This window comes from Agelaius tricolor, unplaced genomic scaffold, assembly GCF_023055355.1.
Source record: "Agelaius tricolor isolate 1412-34295 unplaced genomic scaffold, bAgeTri1.0.p SCAF_1, whole genome shotgun sequence".
Lineage (NCBI taxonomy): Eukaryota > Metazoa > Chordata > Aves > Passeriformes > Icteridae > Agelaius > Agelaius tricolor.
The window spans coordinates 93,749,375-93,769,581 of record NW_027269261.1 but is presented as its reverse complement, the minus strand read 5'-3'; the positions used below and the strand labels follow the sequence as shown (position 1 = coordinate 93,769,581).

Below are 20,207 nucleotides of genomic sequence, written 5' to 3'. Positions count from 1 at the left end.
GTGCAGGGTATTCTTTTTCAGACAACACATGACAATTTCAAGGGACAGAGACTAACTTTTACTCTTAGTCTCTTCTGCTTGAAATTTTGCTCCTGGCTAAATTACATTTAGATTGTTGGTGTTTGTATGGTGGATACAGCAAATGATTAATAATGCTGTGACACCATGTGGCTTCATCTCTTGGAAGATGCTCATCTAATTTACATTTAATATCAGCCCTTTAAGATCTCTGGAGATCTTTGCACCTGTTTTTTACTGGCATCTGAGCATATTCTGTTTTCTGTGCTGAAAAAAAGCTTTGCTGTTACTCACCTTGATTCTTCTAGGCACAAAGGGAAAAAAAAGGAAAAGAAGTATCTGATTACAGGGGTTGTCTTAGTCTCTCCCAGACACAAAGAGCAGGAGGAATGACTGTTGCAACATTTACTAGTGCTTTTGTTGCTCTGTTCTTCAGGTACCCTTTTGGTTCACAGAGATGTGTTACAACAGTTTCTAGTCTTTGTACTTGAAGTACAAACTAGTTAAAATGAGTAGCCAAGAGAAAGGAAGTGTTTTGAGCTGTGGCATGTATACATCATTGTTACTTTGAGAAGAATGGAAAAAACCTAGCCTTAGTGGTAGGAAATGCAGGATGGACCAGTGACATCTGAGAAAAAGCAGGAGATTCCACTGGCAGTGCTGGAATGTTGTCATTTGCTTGATTCATGTCCTGTTCTTGTACCCATGACTTGACTAAGAACTACCCATCTGTAGTACTGCAAGTGGTATGATTTTACTTACTGCATAATGAATCTCACTACAGTGCTAAATCTGCTGGGAAATTGGGTATTCTCTGCTTTTTGTGAATATTAGTACAAAATAAATTTCCTTTACTATCTTGACATTGTTCTTCCCTACTTTTCTACTTGTGTGATTATTCTGCAAATGCTTTTGCCATTAATCAACCTAGTATCTTGTGAGCTGGCATTATATAGTTATTTTGCCAATTTATTTAATTGAAAATAAGAGATTTTATTCATAAAGTTATAAAAAGTCTTTAGGGGGAACTAGTTCAGACTGATTTTTCATCTCATTGATGAGAGAATATGAAGAATAACATATAAGAAAAGCAGTCAGAAATTAATAAAGTACTGGAAGGTCTTAATCTGAAGCAATCTAAAATAACTATGTTAAACATAAGAATAATCTTCAAAATTTTTTCAAATGTGTGGTGTGAGGGGAATTGTTCATTCAGCCTACTGAGGAAGCTGTCAGCATAATGAATGCTTGCCATGATATAAGTTTAAGATTATGCAATTAATTCATTTTTTCCATTTGATTCATATGTGAGGTATTTATTAACTTGCCTAAGCAGTATTCTGTTTAAACTGTAGTCACATTACTTGGATCAGCAGTGAAGCGTGCTGTAAATTGGAACTGTGCTTTGGTTTGTGTCTTGTAGCTTAAGACTTAACAAAAGTTTACAGAGAATGCTAATCAAATTTTCTAGATGAGAAAAAGAGGAAGTGGTAATTTAATACCACTTGGTTACTGTATAATGATTGTGCTATAAATGTGCATTCTAATTTCTCTGTCCAGCTGAGAACCCCCATATTGCCAGTTTTAATAAGTTCCGTGATCTGCACATGACAAAACTGTAAAATCACTCTTTTGGTATGTGGTCAACACATTACCAGTAAGTACCAATCTGTACTATATTATCACATCTGGCACTTGTGGTGCCTTTTTTGACATGCTCCCTAGACTTTGAAATTTACAACAGTGCTGTGTTTGGAAGCTTACAGATTTCTTAAGGAAGAAGGACATATATGGCTTTGCTGCAAAAGGGGAATCAGTTTTGAGTTTAAAGAGCAAGTGGCATCTATTTTTTATTTGCCATTAAACTGGTACGTTACTTTAGTAATAAAGGGAAACATTGATTTGTTAAAACTTTTTCAAAGTTTTAAAGCATTTCTCTTAAAAATTTCAATTTTAAAATTAAATTTAGAAGATGTGTGTTTTCTATCTGCTTTTTCTTACAGGGACAATGGTGTTGAGGGGAAAAAAATTTGGGTTATTAAGCTCAGCAGTGGGACCTAGTTTTCACATGTTAGTATGGAACCATTTGCAATATGATGGGAAAAAATGTTGCACTTTAACAAGCCCATTGAAACAATTAATTTCTGATTACCAGCTATGGTGTTTTGCTGACATTAGAAAATTGTCTTGATACTGTCATGTTTTGGGCTAAAAGCTCAGTGATGTTTTAAATAATAGATTGGCTAGGGAAAGATGTGATTTTTGGATCTTAAAACACTGTCAGCAGTTTGTGGTAATACAGTTTTATTTTCCAGTGAAAGAAAATGAATCTTTCAGAGTGATCTGTCTGCATAGTCACTTGTAAATTGTCCTTTCTACTGGACAATCAAAATATATTTGAAATAGTTAATGCATATGTTACTGGGTATGTATGTGTCTAGATTTAAAGTATCATCTTGATGATCTAGACATCTAAGTATCATCAAGATTGATGTATCTATGTTGAAGTTAAACTTGAAAAATTTTGGCTGTTATATGTAATTGCATAGATGCAATACTGAAGTGTTTCAAAGTGTAGAGATTTTCTAAGGCAATTACTTGGGGTAATTGAAAAGCTAATATATGGACCCTTTCTTGTTTCAGAAATTACTTAGTAGCACACTGGGATTTGCTTAATAGAAAAGATAAATTTAGCTATATATTTTTTTTTCTCTGTGACATCAGTAGTTCTCACATATTTAGTATAATTGTAACTTGTTTTGCTCAAGTCATCAGCATAAATTTTCTGACGTGTATCACACTAGAATAAAATACCTTTTTTTACCTTTTTTTTTGTTGGGAAAAAGTCAAAATAAAGGTTTGTAGAAGACTCACCTTCCCCCTCTCTCCTGTATTAATTCAGTATTTATTTCATTATCACCTAAAGTAATATCAGAACTGACACAATTGAGGATCTGATGATTCAGCAAAGTACAGAGGAAGCTGCTGATGTGATGAAGTTTTGAGCTTTCACCATCTGTGTTCTAAAGGAATAAAATATTTTTTGGCAATACAGAAGTGCTGATCTTTAAACAAGTAAGAAACTCTGAGCAATCTAAAATTCCATAATTTAGAGGCTCAATGGTTTCATAAGTAAACATCATTAGAAACGTGGAAGTATTGAGGAAGAAATTGGGATTTGCATTAGTCAAGTGCCTTACAGATCCTTCAAGATATTTATGAAATTGCTCAATTTCTTTATGCTGTGGTCTTCCCTTTTATAAATTTTGTATTAATCTTTCATTTTTCCAGTGTTGCATGAGATAATTATGATTGTCTGATGAATTATTTAGAGCTTCCACTAACTTTTAAAGTTTTAGGTCTTTTTTCTCATTTTCTTCAAGTTTCCCTTAGTTCCCTCTTTCAATTTTCTAAATATAGCATTCTAACTGTTAAACTTTTGCTTAACCAATTCCCCTTGAAGAAAACCAAGTGACAACAAAGACTAAGCAACAGTTCTTTCTCTAAAATGATTGCATTCCACTGAAGAAAATTTTACCTGAGAACTCCAGAAGCTGTGATAAACTGGCTTCTGAAAAGCTTTTTGCAAATAGACCTCTAAAGAATATCAGAGCACACAGAATTTATGGGGCAGTAAGTTGCTGAGCTTCTGTGAGAAGTGGTGTGTAGCAAATGCTTTTCTGTAAGCAAATGTTGCTCAGAGTAAAAAAAAAAATGGAGAAAAATAGTAAACAACCACATGTTGTTTGCTACCTACAGTGCTGGGTAATTGGTCTTCCCTCTGGCCCTTCCTCTAGCAAAACCAAGGTTTTTAGAGATCCTTTACAAAACTACAGCTCTGCTAATTACTGCTTTCCCAAAATGAATTGACATTCTGGTAAATATAGTTTTGCTCTGTTGACAAGCTTGGTTATGCTTCTTTCATTGTCCTGCTCTGAGATGTACAAAGCTCCTTGGTATTTCCATAGATCTGTGTTTAATGCCTTCTCTCTCTGGCCCTGCATATGTAGAGGATGTAAATGAGGAGATCTCTACAGGCATTTCAGTGATTACAGTGATGCAGCATTAATTCCAGACTGGAAATGAGTGTTATTCAATAATATTGCATTTGGAAATTAAAGCTTCAAGACAGGAAGGTCTCATTTGTGCCTTGTATGGTTCTTACAGCAACTTCATGATTTTTCTGTCTGTATTCCTTCTGGCAAAAAACATAAAAACTGCCTTAGCAATTTGGGTGAAAAATATTCATGTGACACATAGTTTAAGACTGTGACATTTCAAACTGCTTAGAGGAAAGACTGTCTCAGATATGCAAGGAATATGAAATAAGCAGACAGAAGGGAACAAAGGCTATTATTCAGCAATAGTCAGAACTCTGCAGTGAATGAATTACAGGCTTTGATTATTTTTTCTGTCATGTACAAAGATGACTGCTGTCTTTTAGTTGATAAACATTTAACGAGTTCAACGTCTTTTAAGCTGCTGATCTAAGTGAAAAATGCCAGTGCCTGTGTATCATGTTGAACAGAAGAACCTAAACAGTTAATTCTTTTAGGAGTATATACCAAAGAGATAAGGAATATTTCCAAACTCTTATTTCTGATAATTTTCTCATGCTGCTGTCTCATTTTAATGCTATGGTGATCAGTGATCAATGAAAAAAATTTATATCAGGCTGTTTTTCCCAGATTACTTTCACAGTTTTTTCAGCTCACCAGGAGAGGCTATTTAAAAATAAAATGTATTTCTTGGTCTATACATAGAATTTCTTTTGTCTACATTTTAGAATTACTATAATTAGTGATTCTTGGACCAGCATGTTAAAAGTTTTGATGTAATGATTAAATGAAGCTCAGTTATGTGTCAAGAAATACCTGTCTCAAATATGAGGCTTGATTTTGGTGTTTGTCACTAAAGAGATTTCCATTGAGGTCAGTGGCAAATGCATACATTTTGTGACAGTTTTTGTGTGTGCTAATGTTTCATTGTCCTGTGCTAACCCATCAAATGTCATTGGCTTATTGTTGCTCTCAGTAGCTGGAAGACCATTAAACTTTATGGAAATGAATAATTGGAGGATGACTTTGGTTGAGTACAAGTAGCCCTAAACAGCATATGATTCACCACAGTAATGTTTTTGAGCATTAGAAGTTCTTATTTTAGCGTAATCTAATCTTTTTATTAATTTTAGCTTGGATATGAAAGACATATGGAACATGCTGGAAGATTATAATAGTGGCATTTGCCAGAAAATAGAATCAGAGTTTCTAAAATTCAAGTCTATCTATTAAAGAAAAGATTGCTGAATATTAACCTTTTTTTTATATGATACAGACATTTTGTTACATACAATTGGTCCAGAAAACAGGAATAATAAAACCTGCAAATTTATATAGACTTGAGTCATCATGTGATCTTTTTCAGTTGATATTGAGAAGTATTGTTTTACCTTTATCCCAAGCACTGCAGCTGTAGTCCCTCTTCTGGGGAAAGAGAAGTTATATCCAAATTAGAAGCTTGAGTGACAGACATCAAAAAGGTCAAATTAATTGTTATAAAATCAACAGAGTTATTGCTTAAATAGAAAACAGCTATTGTTTAATGGTATTTTCATGGAAATTTAAATGAAGAAATTATGGGCAAATTACTGAGTTTCTAAATCATCAACTCTGTGTTGATGATTTAGAAATTCTATTGGCATAGTAAGACTGTTCCATGAAATGGAAGCCTGAAAAAAACCCCTAGAGAACTCTCAGATATGTGTTCCATGGGTTTTGCATTTGGCCTTACCATATTTTCCCTTCTCATGCAAAGCTGTGAAGACACAGAAATTAATTTATTTCTTTACTTTGGATAACAACATTATGATAAATAATGAAAAATGATTACTACATGAGGAGTGAAACTGTTTTTCTATGAATTTATGTCCCATATTTCCTGCCTTCCATCACTCCATGTTCTCCATTTAACTACATTAAGATGCTCAGCTCCTTTCTAAAATGGATGGCTAGACAAAAAGTGACAGGGACAATTTATTGGTGCTTACCAATAAAGAGCTGTGGGAGAGATAGTGTTAAGTGCAGCTTGGCTTTCATGAGGTTATGAAGTTAGTAGGAGTACTAATCTTCCTCAGACAGACTGATTTTTACAAAGCTTTCAGGAACTTAATATTTTTAAGACTTGCATTTGGCTGCAAAATGTCTATCAGGACACTGACAAATGGACAGAAAAATGAGCTCAGGTTGTGGGATCCTCATTTTCTTGGCTGACAGGCTGAAAATTAATGCATATCTTGAAAATGGCTATTCCTTCTTCTGTAAGTTGAAGTCGGCCAGATAGGGAGAGAGTGTAACTGATAGAAAAAAAATGGAGATTGTAGAAGAAATGACATGAGGATTGCTGAGATAGTTTGAATGAAGAGAGCACAAAAGATAGAAGAGAGAATAGGACCAAATATGATGCTGAAAGAGTGAAAGGAGAAGGTGAATTGGTTGTTGCTTTAGAAAAATAAATGGGAAGTAATACAGAAAAAATATATTAAGAAGAACATAACCAAGGGATACTGTAATTTTTAAAGCATAGATTTGTAAGATAATTGGCATAAAATTCTGTAACAATCTGTTATTCAGTTAGTTATATCTATCCCTTCACCTGCTAATGGTTGTTTTTAAAAGGGGCAGAGGTGGCTCAGCTCTCATTTTCAGACCTTTATTTGATCATCCTGGTCTGCTTCATATTTTTATTTAATTATTTAGTGACTATTTTGCTCAGATCCTTCCCTTATATTGTCTTGTGCTTTCCCCTATTGTCCATGTTAGTTATTCAGATACTAAGTCCAATAAAGCCTAAGTGGGTTCAACATCTGCAGTGAAATGAATTCAGGTGTCTGTGATGAACTTTATGAATTTGTACTATCAGAATTGAAAGTAATTTAGGAAATAAGAATTGAGCAGATGCTGGATGCAGAGATTCTGAAGCTCCTGCTTCTTTGGAAGGTTTGGTGAAACAAAGTCTTGCTGCTGTCCAGGTCATGCTATAATTCCCAGTATGAGCCAGAGTGAAAAACGAGGGGTATGCCACAAGTGGTATTGCCAGTACTTTTCTCATTTCCTTTCTCCATACCTTTCAGAATCCAGATATTTTCTTTCCAGAACTTGGCATCTCTTTTGCTATGGCCTTCTCTTTTTCCTTGCCATTCTTCATTGACATTCCTGTGCTTTTAATTTTCTTCTGTCTGTATTGCCTTCAGGTTCTTATATTCTTACAGTCTTCCTCTTCACGTACAAATTTAAGAAACATCACTTTTATTTTAATCTTTCTCTTTGGACCAGAGCAGGTCTTTTGCTGGGACACTCTAACTATTTGTCTTACAGGGTTATTTGAATTGTGTTAAAAGCTACTAACCAATTCAGTGGGGGGAAATGAAAGTATTGTTATCTTCAGCAATGAAATTTCAGTCTGTTTTAGTTATTTTATTGGTGACCTGATTCTATTTTTCTCTTTTCTTTTAAGAACAGTTCTTGGCTTCTTTCAAGTTCTCCAAACCTATAGTTAGCTTCAGTAAAATTATTCTGAGGAGACTTATTATGTGGGTCATATCTGGCAGGATGTTGTTTTGCTTCTGGATGAGTACTGCCAAGATTTGTTCCAAGACATTGTTATTGTGTGTCTGTTGGGGTGTGAGTATGGAGTGAATTAGCTGGCCCTTTCTTGGATCCTCCAGATTAGCTGGGGAAGTTCTCTATCTGGTATAGAGAAAACATATAAAATATATTCTATACAAAAAGTATAGTACAATATTTGGATTAATAGAGAATTTATGGATCTTAAAAAGCCCTGGATTGTCCATGGAGGGCCTTTAAGAATTGCCCAGGATCCCATCTGTTTTTCAAGAATAAAAGAATGTCTGAGGCACTGTTCATCCTCTTGTTTTATAACTTGGTTTCACTGTCTGACTTTTTGATGTGACTCTACTTGAGAATCAGAGCACCTGGAAGAGCAGGGGTACTGAACAGAGAGAATGGTGGTGGTTGTGAAGAAAGGAGATAAATAAAGGTAGCTAGAGGCTCTAAGTATTTCGGGGTTTAGGTACCTTCATAGTCCTGGGGTAGATCCCTCTAAGATTTTGGGACTTTCATCTAATGGAATGTGGGTGTTTTCCCTACCTTTTTGGTTGCAGAAGACTGCAGTCTTTCCTTAAAGGTTATCTTGGAGGAACCTCAAAAAGCACTCAGACTTGAAAGCTTGGATTTAATTTTTTTAAAAAAAGTATTATGGCGAAAAGAATATGTACTATGTCAGCTTGATTATTCCAGGAATTTGAGGGACAGATGAAATTTTCAAAACCTGAGAATATTAATAAACAATATGCATGTAATTTCTGAAAGGCAAGAGGAGGGCTAGCTAATCTCAAATTTTAATTTATTAACAGACTTACAACATTTAAGGCCTAAAATAAGTGCTGGATTTGAACATGAATATAGAAAAACTGAAGAAGCAAGTTAATTTATGAAGGCACTAATTAGTATGTTTAACAATTAATTAAAACTCAGAAAAGGACTTTTCTCCATGGAATGTCAGCTGAATGTGGTGATGCCTCACAGACTTGAAGGGTGTCTTATAATGTGTCCATGTAGATTTTTGGGATGAAAAGGATCTCTTTGGTGCGGTATTGTTCATCTGTATTTCCTGAGACTTTCTAATTTTGCTCCCATAAACAGGGAATTAAATGGTGTAGAGGGTGAGGGAGGGATAAGTCTACCCAAGTGTTTTATTAACACTGGTGAAGGTTGGAAGCTGCTGCAAAAGTTCCTGTTTTCTGAAACCTGTGCTGTTAAATGTTATGTTGTAGGCTATACACAAAGAAGGATTATTTGAATAGATATATTTAATTGTGATTAAGTAGGCAAATGTAGTTCAAAGTACTGAGGAGTCATGAGTTACCAATACAGTGGACTCATTAATATTTTCATTGAGTTTAGTTGCCATTATACTTCAAATGTCTATTTAAGGAATCTGCTCATAATTATTGCTAGAGCACAATGACTGGGAAATCTAGAGGTATTTGGTTAAAAGAAGTTTTTTTAACATTCATGCTACTTATTTCAGTAGTGTTAGCAGATTGTACGTGGAATCCTCAGAAATAAACATACTCTTGCACCAAATGTATATTAAAATTATTAATTGTCACTATTAAGGAGAGCTTCCAGTGCCAGAAAGTAAATGAGATGTGAAGAGGTGGAGGAAAATAATGCAATTAAATAACTATAGTGTATCTGAAGTTATAAGAATGAGCCAGATGGGTTTTATTTTTAAATTTACTTTTGAATACTGAATCAGTTTACATCCCTAACCAATTCAGTCTAGTTTGTATGTAGCAATTTGTCTTATGGATATCAAAAAGGCATGCTGTTGCATTCCAGAAGTACTTTTTCTTTGCCCATCTCTTAATGAAGTTGACTAATGTGTTCTTAAATACTTTTAAGTTAAGCAGGAGTGTCCATCTGCACAAAACATCAATTTTCTTCATTTTCCCCACAATCCATGACCATTATTATCACCTGTTGTTTTCTCAGCAATTATCTGTTTTAGGGTATGTAGAATGATGTTACAAAAGTATTACAAGAGAGTTTGTAGCAGTGTTGTATTACAAGAGTAAGTTTACTGAAAGGCATTGGAGAGTTAGTCACTACTTGGTAGAATATTAGTCCTTTTAGTGTACTTTAACCCTCTTCTATTAAAAATTATATCAAGCAACTCAAACTGTACTGAGGTGCACCCTGCCATGTGTCATACCTCATTTCTCTTTTCACAGTCTCAGCTATTTAAATTGCAAGTTCTTTGGAGAGGAATTTTCTGCTACTCTTCATATGCTACTCTACACACGAGGGATCTCTCTTTGGTTCTTGGCTTTGCAGGAAGCTTATAAATTTCTATGTTGATCATCTCAGTCATATGCTGACTATGTTGTGTAGGATATAAAAGCCATAACTGTTTTATTATCATCTCTTCATTGTTTCTTAGGATGTTCTGTCTAGTCCTGTAGCAACCCCATTTGGTTTTGACTGCAACTTAAAAAATTTTCCACGTTACTTTGCATTATTCCTGTGCTTGTTTTCATTTTTCTTTCTCTCTGCACCACCATCTTTACACCACAGCATTGTTCTTGGTGCTATGCAGGAAGAATCCACATTAGTATTTTGGAATTATTTTTGGCGTTTATAGTGTAAAATGATACATACTGGAATATTAAAATCCTGGTATGTTGAGTCAGTAAATTTTATGGTTGTGTTAACATTTCTCAGCAAGATGTTTCATATGTGCTTCCCTGCTGTGGTCACATTAGTTCTTTATGAACTGTTTCTGCCATACATACAATTGGGGAAAAAATCTGTCCTGATGTGGATTTCAGAATGCAACATCAGCATAACAACAGAAACTCTGCCTCTGGGCATCACTGCAAAGAGCCTGGCTCAGTCTTGTTTGCACCCTCCCTTTGGGTTTGTAGTTATATCAATGAGGACCCCTCATCCCACTCCTCTCATCCAGTCCCTTAATTATCTCTGTGGCCCTCTGTTGGACTCTCCAGTATGTCCATGCCTGTCTTACTGAGGAGTGCAGAACTGGATGCACCATTCCAGCTGTGGCCTCACCAATGCTGAGCAGAGGGGCAGCATCACATCCCTTGTATGGTCAGCTCTCCTCCAAATGCGGCCCAGGATACCATTTGCCTTCTTTGGTGCAGGGGCACATTTCTGGCTCATGGTCAATGTGGTGTCCATCAGGACATCCATCTCCCTTTCTTGCCAGGCTGCTTTCCAGCTGTGCAGCCCCTGGTGTGCACAGGTGCCTGGAGTTGTTCCTCCCCAAGGGCAGGTGCTTCCCTTTTTTGAACTGCACGAGGTTCCTGTCGGCCTGTCCAGGTCTCTCCAGATGGCAGCACAGCTGCTTTGGCCAATCAGCTGCTCCTCACAGATTGGTGTCATCTGCAACTCTACTAAGGGTATACAGTCTACCCCATTATTCAGATGCAACTGCAGATTTGCTGAAGAAGAAAACAGTAGAATTTTCTAAATAATGATGTAGAATGTGGATTTGAAAATGTGTATTGAGATTGCTGGAGTGCTCCCAGCTGTGGGTCATCTTACTGACAGCACTCAGACTGCTCACAGGTGCATGTCTTCTGATTCAGTGAGCTCTTGGTTGCATCTTGTGATCAAATTTAAGAAAATGTTACGTATTTCGTGAAAGAGTTATCAGTAAATGCTTTTAAGCTGCTTTTGATAAAACTTCACCCAAACTGAATGTTTCATATGATTTCTGAATGTGTTAATGAGATAAGGAAAAGTTAGCATGGCCTTGCTAAGGCTAAGTCTGTGATGAATGTCTGGATCTGTGGACAAGGGATGAGCAGTGAATGGACACTTGACTGGAAGAAAACTCTTGATACTCTCAGAATACTCCTGTATCCAATGAACAGCTCTGGTCCAGTGCTCAGCTGGGTAGGTAAAATACTGCTTGAGTGCTTGCATAGTCATGGTTAGTGGGTAGAGCACAGTATTCCTCCTGGAGGCCAGTGACAAGCAAGGACTGCAGGGATCTGTACTAGGGCCTGTCCTCTCTCCCTTCCCTCATCCATGCTGCTGTTAGCATCATCTCCCGCTTCTGCATTTGCACTGTCAAAAATACAGCCCAGCTACTCTCTGTGCTCCAAATTGTTGTTGCTTCCCCTTCCTTTGAGCTCTCATTAGGATTTTCTTCAAGCTATATATTGCTAATACTAAGGAGTTGGTAAAAGAAGCAGCCAGGTAGAAGCACAGTTGGACTGATTGTTTAGGAGAGAACAGATTTAAAGGGGCTATGTAAAATGAACTTATGTTTCTTTTGTTGAGCTTTTCTCCTTATTAGAAGTCAATATTCAAATGCAGAGTATGCATTTTTAAAGAGCTGAGTAGACAGCATGGCAACTGTCTACAACATACTATACTTGAGTACGTGGTTTGATAATTTATTTGATTAAGCATTAATCATTTGGTTTCAGGTAGACATTGGGCAGCAAATACATTTCTAATACTTCTCTTAATTTTCCTACATTTTTATCCATTGCAATTATACTTACAGTTGTAATGCCTCATACTTTAGGTCTTTGTTGATTTTCTCTAATATCTGGTCTTTTATTGTGATTTGAAATCAATTGGAAAGGAGGTGAGACTAAAAAATTCTGGGGTTTTGTGTGGTGGTTTTTTGTTTCATTGTTTTTTTGGAAAAAGGGTGTTGTGGGTTTTATTTGTTTTCATCTTTTACTCCAGAGAAAGCAGGTAAAGGTACAGGGACAGTGTCAGAGGGGGGTTGTGTAGCAGGACAGCTCCTCTTACCACTCTTGATATGCGAAGGTCACACATTTTGTTCAACATTAGTGGACGACTGTTCTCTGTTCTTTCCCTTGTCACAGTTGCCTGTTAATGTTGTCTTCTTCTTTGCTTTGCTTCTCCTTGATAGAAACCAGAATCAAAGTGTCTTAATCTTTGGCTCTTTGCAGTCTGGAAACCATAAAGGATCTGCTTGTCATCATTCTTGACATGCAAATCAGTTATGACAGATCCCTTTGCTTTGGGGAAACTCATTCTGTGCCTCCAAAGCTGGCAGTAGGTTTGAGCCTGTCCCAGCAGCTTTGGCTGTGCCATCTGCAGTCCATGAATTCCAGACTTGTAGGTCAGAAAGCTCAGACCTTGGTTGTGTCAGCTGAAAACGCAGACAGGAGTGGATTAGAAGCCTCAGTTTTGGTTAAGTAGTAACAGGGAGACTAAGGTTTGTGCTCTGCTAATGTGGGTCAGTTCAAATTGGCACCTGTTTAGCTGTTTGTCTCAGGCTAAAAAGGTGATAGACTTGTTTTCCATTCCCTGCTGTTAATCAGCCTACTAGTTTATTACAGAATTGCCTATGTTTTTTTTCATTTTATTGTTTGAGAAGTTTTGGTTAAAGATTGTTTTGTCCAATGGCCTTCCTAAGTGTCAGAGGTGTAATAAAAATTTTTCTTTCCAAGTATTTTTCTTTCCAAGTAGATTTATCTTTGATCTTCATAGATTGGTGCCAGTGTTAGGCTAGGATTCTCTGCTATACAATTGCAATACTGTGATAATATTTGTTATACTTAAGAGAATCTTTAACAGGAGGGTAAGGCTGACTGCCTTGTTACCAGCAGTTGAGAAATCTCATTCATGCTTTGGGCTGTCGAACTGATGAAATAATGGTTTTCATGCCATTTGTTTATCTGGGAATTGTCTTGACTTTATTGAAAAATGACTCAATGAGTTTCAGTCAACTTTTGGAAGTGGAGCATAGACATTGTGATAGAGTACATCTCTCATTTTCCTTCTCTGGAAATCTAGTTCTGTTGAAACCCACAGCAAATGATGTTATTTTGGTTTCCTGTTTGATTTTTTCTTCAATGTTAAGAATTAGTTTTTGTTGGTTGGACCTTTAAAGAGGGCATACTTTTCCTAGTTTTCCTGCTTCTAGGAGAAGGCACTCTTGGGCTATAATTTGCAAGCTAGAACATGATTGTTAGGAAGCTGCAGGGTTTTCTTGTGCCCAGGCTACTAGGACACAAACTGCCCCCCTTCCTTTCTATTCCTTTTCTTAGGACCCTAGGGGGGAAAAATGGTGCTTGAGGATCTATTTGGTTTTCCAGAGATCCCAAAAATCCAGTGGGTTTCATCCTCTGGGATGTCTGGAAATAGGGGATGGAATAACTGCATTTTCTAGACTGTCAGTGTATCACATGCACAAACAATTCATTGTAGCTGGGATGTGTCATCCTGTGGATCTGATTGTGCTAAGTGAATGTAATCCTCAGTGATTTATCTGGCAGATTATGTTACATATTTCTCTGTGGGAAGTGCTGAATACAAATCTGGGATCTTAATTCTATCCCTATGCTTGTGGTGTTCAGTACCAAGAATGCTGCTATGCAATTTGTTATTGAAACGTTAAAGGGAAGGTAGAACTAATGGAATGGGGAGAGTAGCCTCCCTCAGGATTTACGTTTTCCAAGCACAAATTCATTTAAGCTGGTCTAAAAATGAAAAAGGAAAATGTTTTTCAAGACATTTATTGAAACTTTGCCAAGTAATTTTTTAAAGCTTCCATATTCTGATTTTTTTCAGCAAAAGCACATATCAATTAATGTTCATTTTTATACGGTTTTATAATTGCTTCATACGTGCTCAGTACAAAATGGAATACAATAAAAATATCATTTCAGTACTTTTGCCAGCTTTTTGCAAATTATTGTGAAAAGCTAGTTTTTTGATTATGCAGGAAATTTTTATGGTCTCTAAAAAACACAATCAAAGGCATGCAAAAATTTAAAGGGGAAAGTGAACATAATAAAAAAAAATCCTTTTCTGTAAGAGATGGAAAAATCTTTTTTTATTCTGAGAACAGAATTTTCTTCTTAAAGAAAATAGCTAGCTTACCATTGTGACAAAATAACAGCTATTTATAAGAAAAGTTTGACTTTGATAATATCTCTAAAGGCAGTGTCTGTGTCAGTGAAGCAGCTGGTTACACTGGTAGTTGTGGTGTTGCTATATGTGGAGAGCAGTAGTGTTACATGTGGCTTAGCATCAAACTCATTTTGGTTGGCTGCTTTCTCCTAAGTAAGGGCAGAATATGTTACTGGTGGTGTCAGCACTTGGATTTCAATGTGCTTGGAAGTGCCAGGCTTGTGTTGTTTTCTTCTGTCATCGATGCCTGTAGGAGAGGAGAAAACATCCAACAAAATGAATTGAGAGTTGAACAGAAAAGTGATTATAGAAACTCTTGGATAGAGAGTGTGGTCAGGGAGGTTGAAAACAATTTGCTCAACTGCTTCACTATAAAAACACTGGGCTGCATCTCAGAAAACCTTCAGAGTGCACCCTGAAAACATTTGTTTTGCAAAGGCATTAGGTTTTTTTACATTTCCTTATTAGATCATGCTGTTAGCCTTTTTTTGTCTGATGCACTATCAGTTGTCATTCTTGTGAATGACACCAATGTAAAACAGAAATGACAGTGAAATTGAGGTGGAAAAGTATAGACAGTATTGGTTTCTGTGTTTTTTTAGAGGGCTAATTTAATAGTTTAAAGCCCTAGAGTCTCTTCTCTAATGATTGGCTATAGCAGAGGTGACATTGATGTGCCATAACCTGGGTCTCTGCTGCCTTCCAGGAGAGAGCACTGCTGAAGCTTTTTCTGTGCAAATCTTGAAGTACTTTCCATCTCGAAATCTGTCTCTGAAGTGGTGTTTGCTGCTCTGTGCTAACTGTACAGGATAAATCAGATTATCCCCTTCAAGTGACTTTCCCAGTAGCCCTCTCGGTGTTGAGGAGATGTCAGGGATGGTCTGGGAAAAAGAGGTTCTGGGCAGGGTAGGACCTCTCCCTTTTGGAAGCCCAGGGTTGTGTCATCTGAACTTGGCTGTGACAGCACAGAGTGACCATGATACAAGGAGAAGCCATGCTCTCTAAGTGCCTGGATATTGCTTCTGACTTCCCTTTATGGTCTGTTACTGAAGATAGCAAAAAAAAAAAATTCCATTTTCATTTAATTTGAGATGTGATATACATGCAGAATCTCTTGGTGCCCTCTGAAGTATATGTAGACATTAAAGATCAGGAAGCAACAACTTCTAGTTGTAAAGAAGGAACATTTTTATCAGTGCTAATCTCTTAAGGCATACCACACTTTTGAAGACATATTTTCAAAAATAATCTTCATGAGATGCAGAATGTGCATGCATTTCAAAATCTTAGTTTTTTACTTAGGTAATAAACTGTAAAGACTGCGGCTTTGGAAGACAGAATGGGGATGTTGGGGAAGTGGGGCAAATCAATCCCTTACAGAAATACAAGTGTTTGGTTGTGAGGGGACAAAATACATTGTTCTTTGAAAGGCCATCCTTTTCTCTACCTAATTCAGACCAATAAAACCAATCCATCTGTCCACCTTCAGAAAAGGTGGTAAAATGGTAGGATTATATGCTGGCCAGTGTGCTACACTGTGCAGATTTAGCCAATGTTTTCTCCAGTTTTATGCAGTGGTGTTTCCTAGGAAATCTGAAGGTTGAGGACTCCATTATCTGATGTTATTGAGCTGCATTTATTTGTACTCCAAATGCTCTTCTGAATATTGGGCTTTGGAATCCTGGCAGTTGAATAATCACCTTGTCTAAATTAACAGGAACTAATGTTTTGCCATAGATTTATAAAGTGAAATTAGTGCCTTATAAAAGAACAATGATGATACCTGCAAATAATCACTAACCATGTCTGCTGTGCCCTGTAGATAGTAGAGCAGCTAGTTTTGAAATTTGCACTTTTAACTGAATAACTATTTTGCTTCCAGGAAGTAAGATTAAATTTTCATTTGAAGATATTGAAATTAAATGTTAGCTTTCTAGGACACTATGAATGTGTTTGCTGGGCTTTGTTCTAAGCTATGCCAACTAAAATATTTTTACATGATAATAGATATTTAAAAATTGTATCTAGAAGAATCCCATCTGTTGTTATTGTCTGCTGTTATTACTGTATTGTGCTGTCATATGTAGACAGAAAAAACAAGAGAATAATTAAAATTAAGAGGGCATACAAAGACTGCAATATGTTTGCAAAATATTTGCTAACTGAAAGTATTTCTTGACCAGGAATTTCTTAGTCTGATACCTTATGGATCAGTTTTTCCACAAAAAACCTGTACTAAATTAATTGGGGAGAATAATCTGTAAGCTCAGAAGACACTACCAAGAAATTTAGCAGCTATTCAACAGTAATTAGAAATACATGCTCAACTGTTCAGCATTGAGAACATTTAGTAGGTGCTCAAAATAAATTATCATAGTTTGAAAAGTAAGACATTAGTAGTGAGCTGACTTGTAACTGTGTGGTGAATGTGATAGTGAATGGAAATAGTCTCAAGTTCCTGCAAAGTTGGATTTGGAACCTGTTTTTTAATATTTCTGTCAAATATATTCAAAACATTATAACCATTACTGGTAAAAAGTTAGAGGTAAGAAACAGCTAAGAAACCAGTAAAATAGACAGTTACTGATAAAGAGAAGATAAGGTTATTAATTGAGCTAAGCTCAGGCACATAAGATGTTTTTCAGTATATCCAAAATATAATTTTGTGTCTTGAAATAATAAAGGCACACTATATTTTCATCTTTATTCCAGGAAGCCATTATCCTTTAACCTTCTTTCCCACCAGCAGGGAGTTCCAGTTATCAGTGAAAGCTGGACTTGTCCAGTTATGCTTTGGCCAACAGGCCTCATACATCCAAGAGCTGCAGTACTGCAGCTGTATTATCTTTTCATTTGATGGTGTTCTGATAAAATCTGGAATGCTGGTTCCAGATGGGTGTGCTTCAAGAAGGAGATAGAAAACTGGAGATGATGATTCAGGTTAGGATTGCAAGAATGATGAAGGAATTGGAAATGTGCTGTTTGCTGAAAGATTTAGAGCTCAGTCTTCTTAATTTATCAAAATCATATTTAAGAGACCATTTGATCACACTCTTAATGTATTCATATGGGAGCAGAAATGTGATAATAGTGCCTCCTTCTAGCAAACAGAAATAAAACATGAAGCAGCAGCTTTGAATGTAAGTCAGCCAAATTAGTTTGGAAATAGGGTGCAAAATTGTAAAATTGTAACCAGGAAGGGATGTAAAAACTGGAACAATTTACTAATAGGTATGACTCATTTACAAACACTAGAAATACTTAAGATTGCATGTGTTCCTGAAAAACGCACTGTAGGGTTGGTTGGGCTCTAAAAGCACCAAACCTCTGCATGATTTTGTAGCAGGAGTGATGCATATATTGTGTTATAGTAGGGCTGAGATGTTTGTATGCAATGCTTGGTGATCACAGCTGCTTGTTCACTCTTAACAAGTTCCCACAGACATGGACTTCCTTGGAGCCCGTGGGAATCATATGTAAAAACAAGGATTTCTCACAGAGTAGAAGCAGGTTACCGAGAAGAGATTATTTTCCCCTTTCCCCCGCCTTTACTTTATTTACATGGATTCAATTTGAGAAGAGATGAATAAAAGTTATTAATTATTTAGTATAAAAGACAATATTGGATTCAAGAAATGGGAGATGTGAAAGTATTTGGAGACTGAGACATAGTGAAGGAACACATTTAAGGTCCTTTTCTTATTTTACCCTAAACATTAAATCATCTCTTTGAGGAGATAATTTACTGGACTGACGGATTATTGGTCTGACCCCATGTGAATTTTCCCATATACCAACAGTGTTAGATTATACTCTGTTATCTGAGGAACAAAATCTGTAACTTTAATGACAGCTTGTAATGCAAAAGAATCTTTCTTTGAAATAAAGAGGATTAAAAAACACATGAACAACCAGACTGAACTTTAACATTGATTAGTTGTATCAGTTTTACTATAGCAACTTGTACTATAGCAACTGATTTTATCAGTTTTAATAATATCAACTTAAAACTAGAGCGTACATTTTGTTCGTGGAACTGTTATTCTAATGTACTGGACAGATTTATGGCGCAGTTAATACCTCTGTTCCTTTAGATATGAATTTCCAGTGCTGGAAAAATACCCCAGAAATCAGCCTATGTAACTGGATTACTTTCCAACTGCTGAAATTACTTTTTCTGTCTTGTTTAGCTCTGAATGTTTTCAAACCATTTCATAGTAGAGTATACGGAACATGTTCGTAGCCTACAAGTTGCCAGTACATCTGTGCATGAGCTGCTTAGAGCCACTGATTGAGTCATTGCTAGAAAAGCAAAAGAATTAGTAAAATACTTGAATCAGAGAGAAAGCTGCATAATTAGGGCATTGCCTTTATGTATCCTCTTATGTAGATAACATGGAGCTGTCTGACTGGAGAGTGTGCTGGTATAGACATTAAATTAAAGATCACAGTATTCAGAATGTCTGATCTGATAGCAAACACTGTCTTGGGCTCTTCCACTTGATGGATAATATTCGACCAGCAGTACACTGTGTACTTATCTTCAATGTCAGACTGCAACTGTTCTTGAAAGATTAACATACACAGTAATCTGATTTTTTTTGATGCGCATATCTAGAAGTTTATGAAACTTTTTAATGAGCCTTTTTATTATAATAATTTTAAAATACATGTCATGGAAGCAGAGACTTTGCTACCATATTTCTTATTAAAGGTATCCGATACTGTTGGATTCAGTCAATTTAGCATAGTTCCAATAAACATCAATATATTTCTGTATGGTGAAGCTTTATATTTCCCATAAGATTAAAAATATTTTGCTTTCATTTTTACTGTCTGCAAGGAGCACAGTTTTGGTTAAGTCATCTGTATATATTATGCTCTTTATTTAGCTATGAAGTAGACTACATAACAACTGCACAAACATAGAAATCTAAAATTAGAAAATGGTACTACTAATTGCCATGTAAAATTTAAATATGCAGCACTAATCCACACGTTTCTTGCTAAAATTTTTATTTAGCAATTTTACTTTCTGGATAGCAGTGGTTTATGATTTTATATAGAATCTATTTGTACAGTGATATCAGGGAAGAATTTCTTTGTGTATGCATATTTTAGTATTTTGAGGACTCAGTTTTTTACTGGCTACTTGTTAAAATCTTTATTCCTTTTCAGAAATGTTACAGTTTGCATTGATAGGGTAAATTAATATGAAACGGGTTTAAATTTATTCTTGATACTTGCTTAAAATTGAGTGGAAAATGTGAATACTTTTATAGTAAGTATAAAACCATTCTATTAATGACTCAGTTGAGTATTTTAGGATAATTTATTGTTCACTGGAAATGCAAGAGGGGAAAAGGAGCTGTGTTCTAACACTGCTAACAAAGTCACATATTTCATATATTCCACAAGTAGTACAAGTAAGAAATCACAAGAGCTGTAATTTGGTGACATTTTGGGTGTTTGTTTTTCCTTTTCAGTCGGTGGCAAAGACTGGGCGATTGCTGATTAGCCATGAGGCTCCCCTGACAGGAGGATTTGCATCTGAAATCAGTTCCACAGTTCAGGTACACAGGTTATTTGTTTTTAAGTGTTCTGTGTGGATGAATGTTTCCCTGTAGAAGAAATACTGAACACTAAATTAAAAGTTGAGGTTTTATATTTTTTTAAAGTTAT

General features: G+C 36.0%; 1 protein-coding gene across 2 annotated transcripts in view; it reads left to right on the top strand.

Moving 5' to 3' along the window:
* Positions 1–20,207, top strand: part of BCKDHB (branched chain keto acid dehydrogenase E1 subunit beta) — a 110,948-nt gene that overhangs the window by 43,916 nt on the left and 46,825 nt on the right. Inside the window, exon 9 of one of the 2 annotated variants that reach the window (XM_071444142.1) lies at positions 20,012–20,098. The exons of the other annotated variant lie outside the window; for it this stretch is intronic. Within the exon in view, the coding sequence (XP_071300243.1) occupies positions 20,012–20,098 (87 nt within the window). The remainder of the gene's footprint in view (positions 1–20,011; positions 20,099–20,207) is intronic. 2 annotated transcript variants of the gene reach the window in all.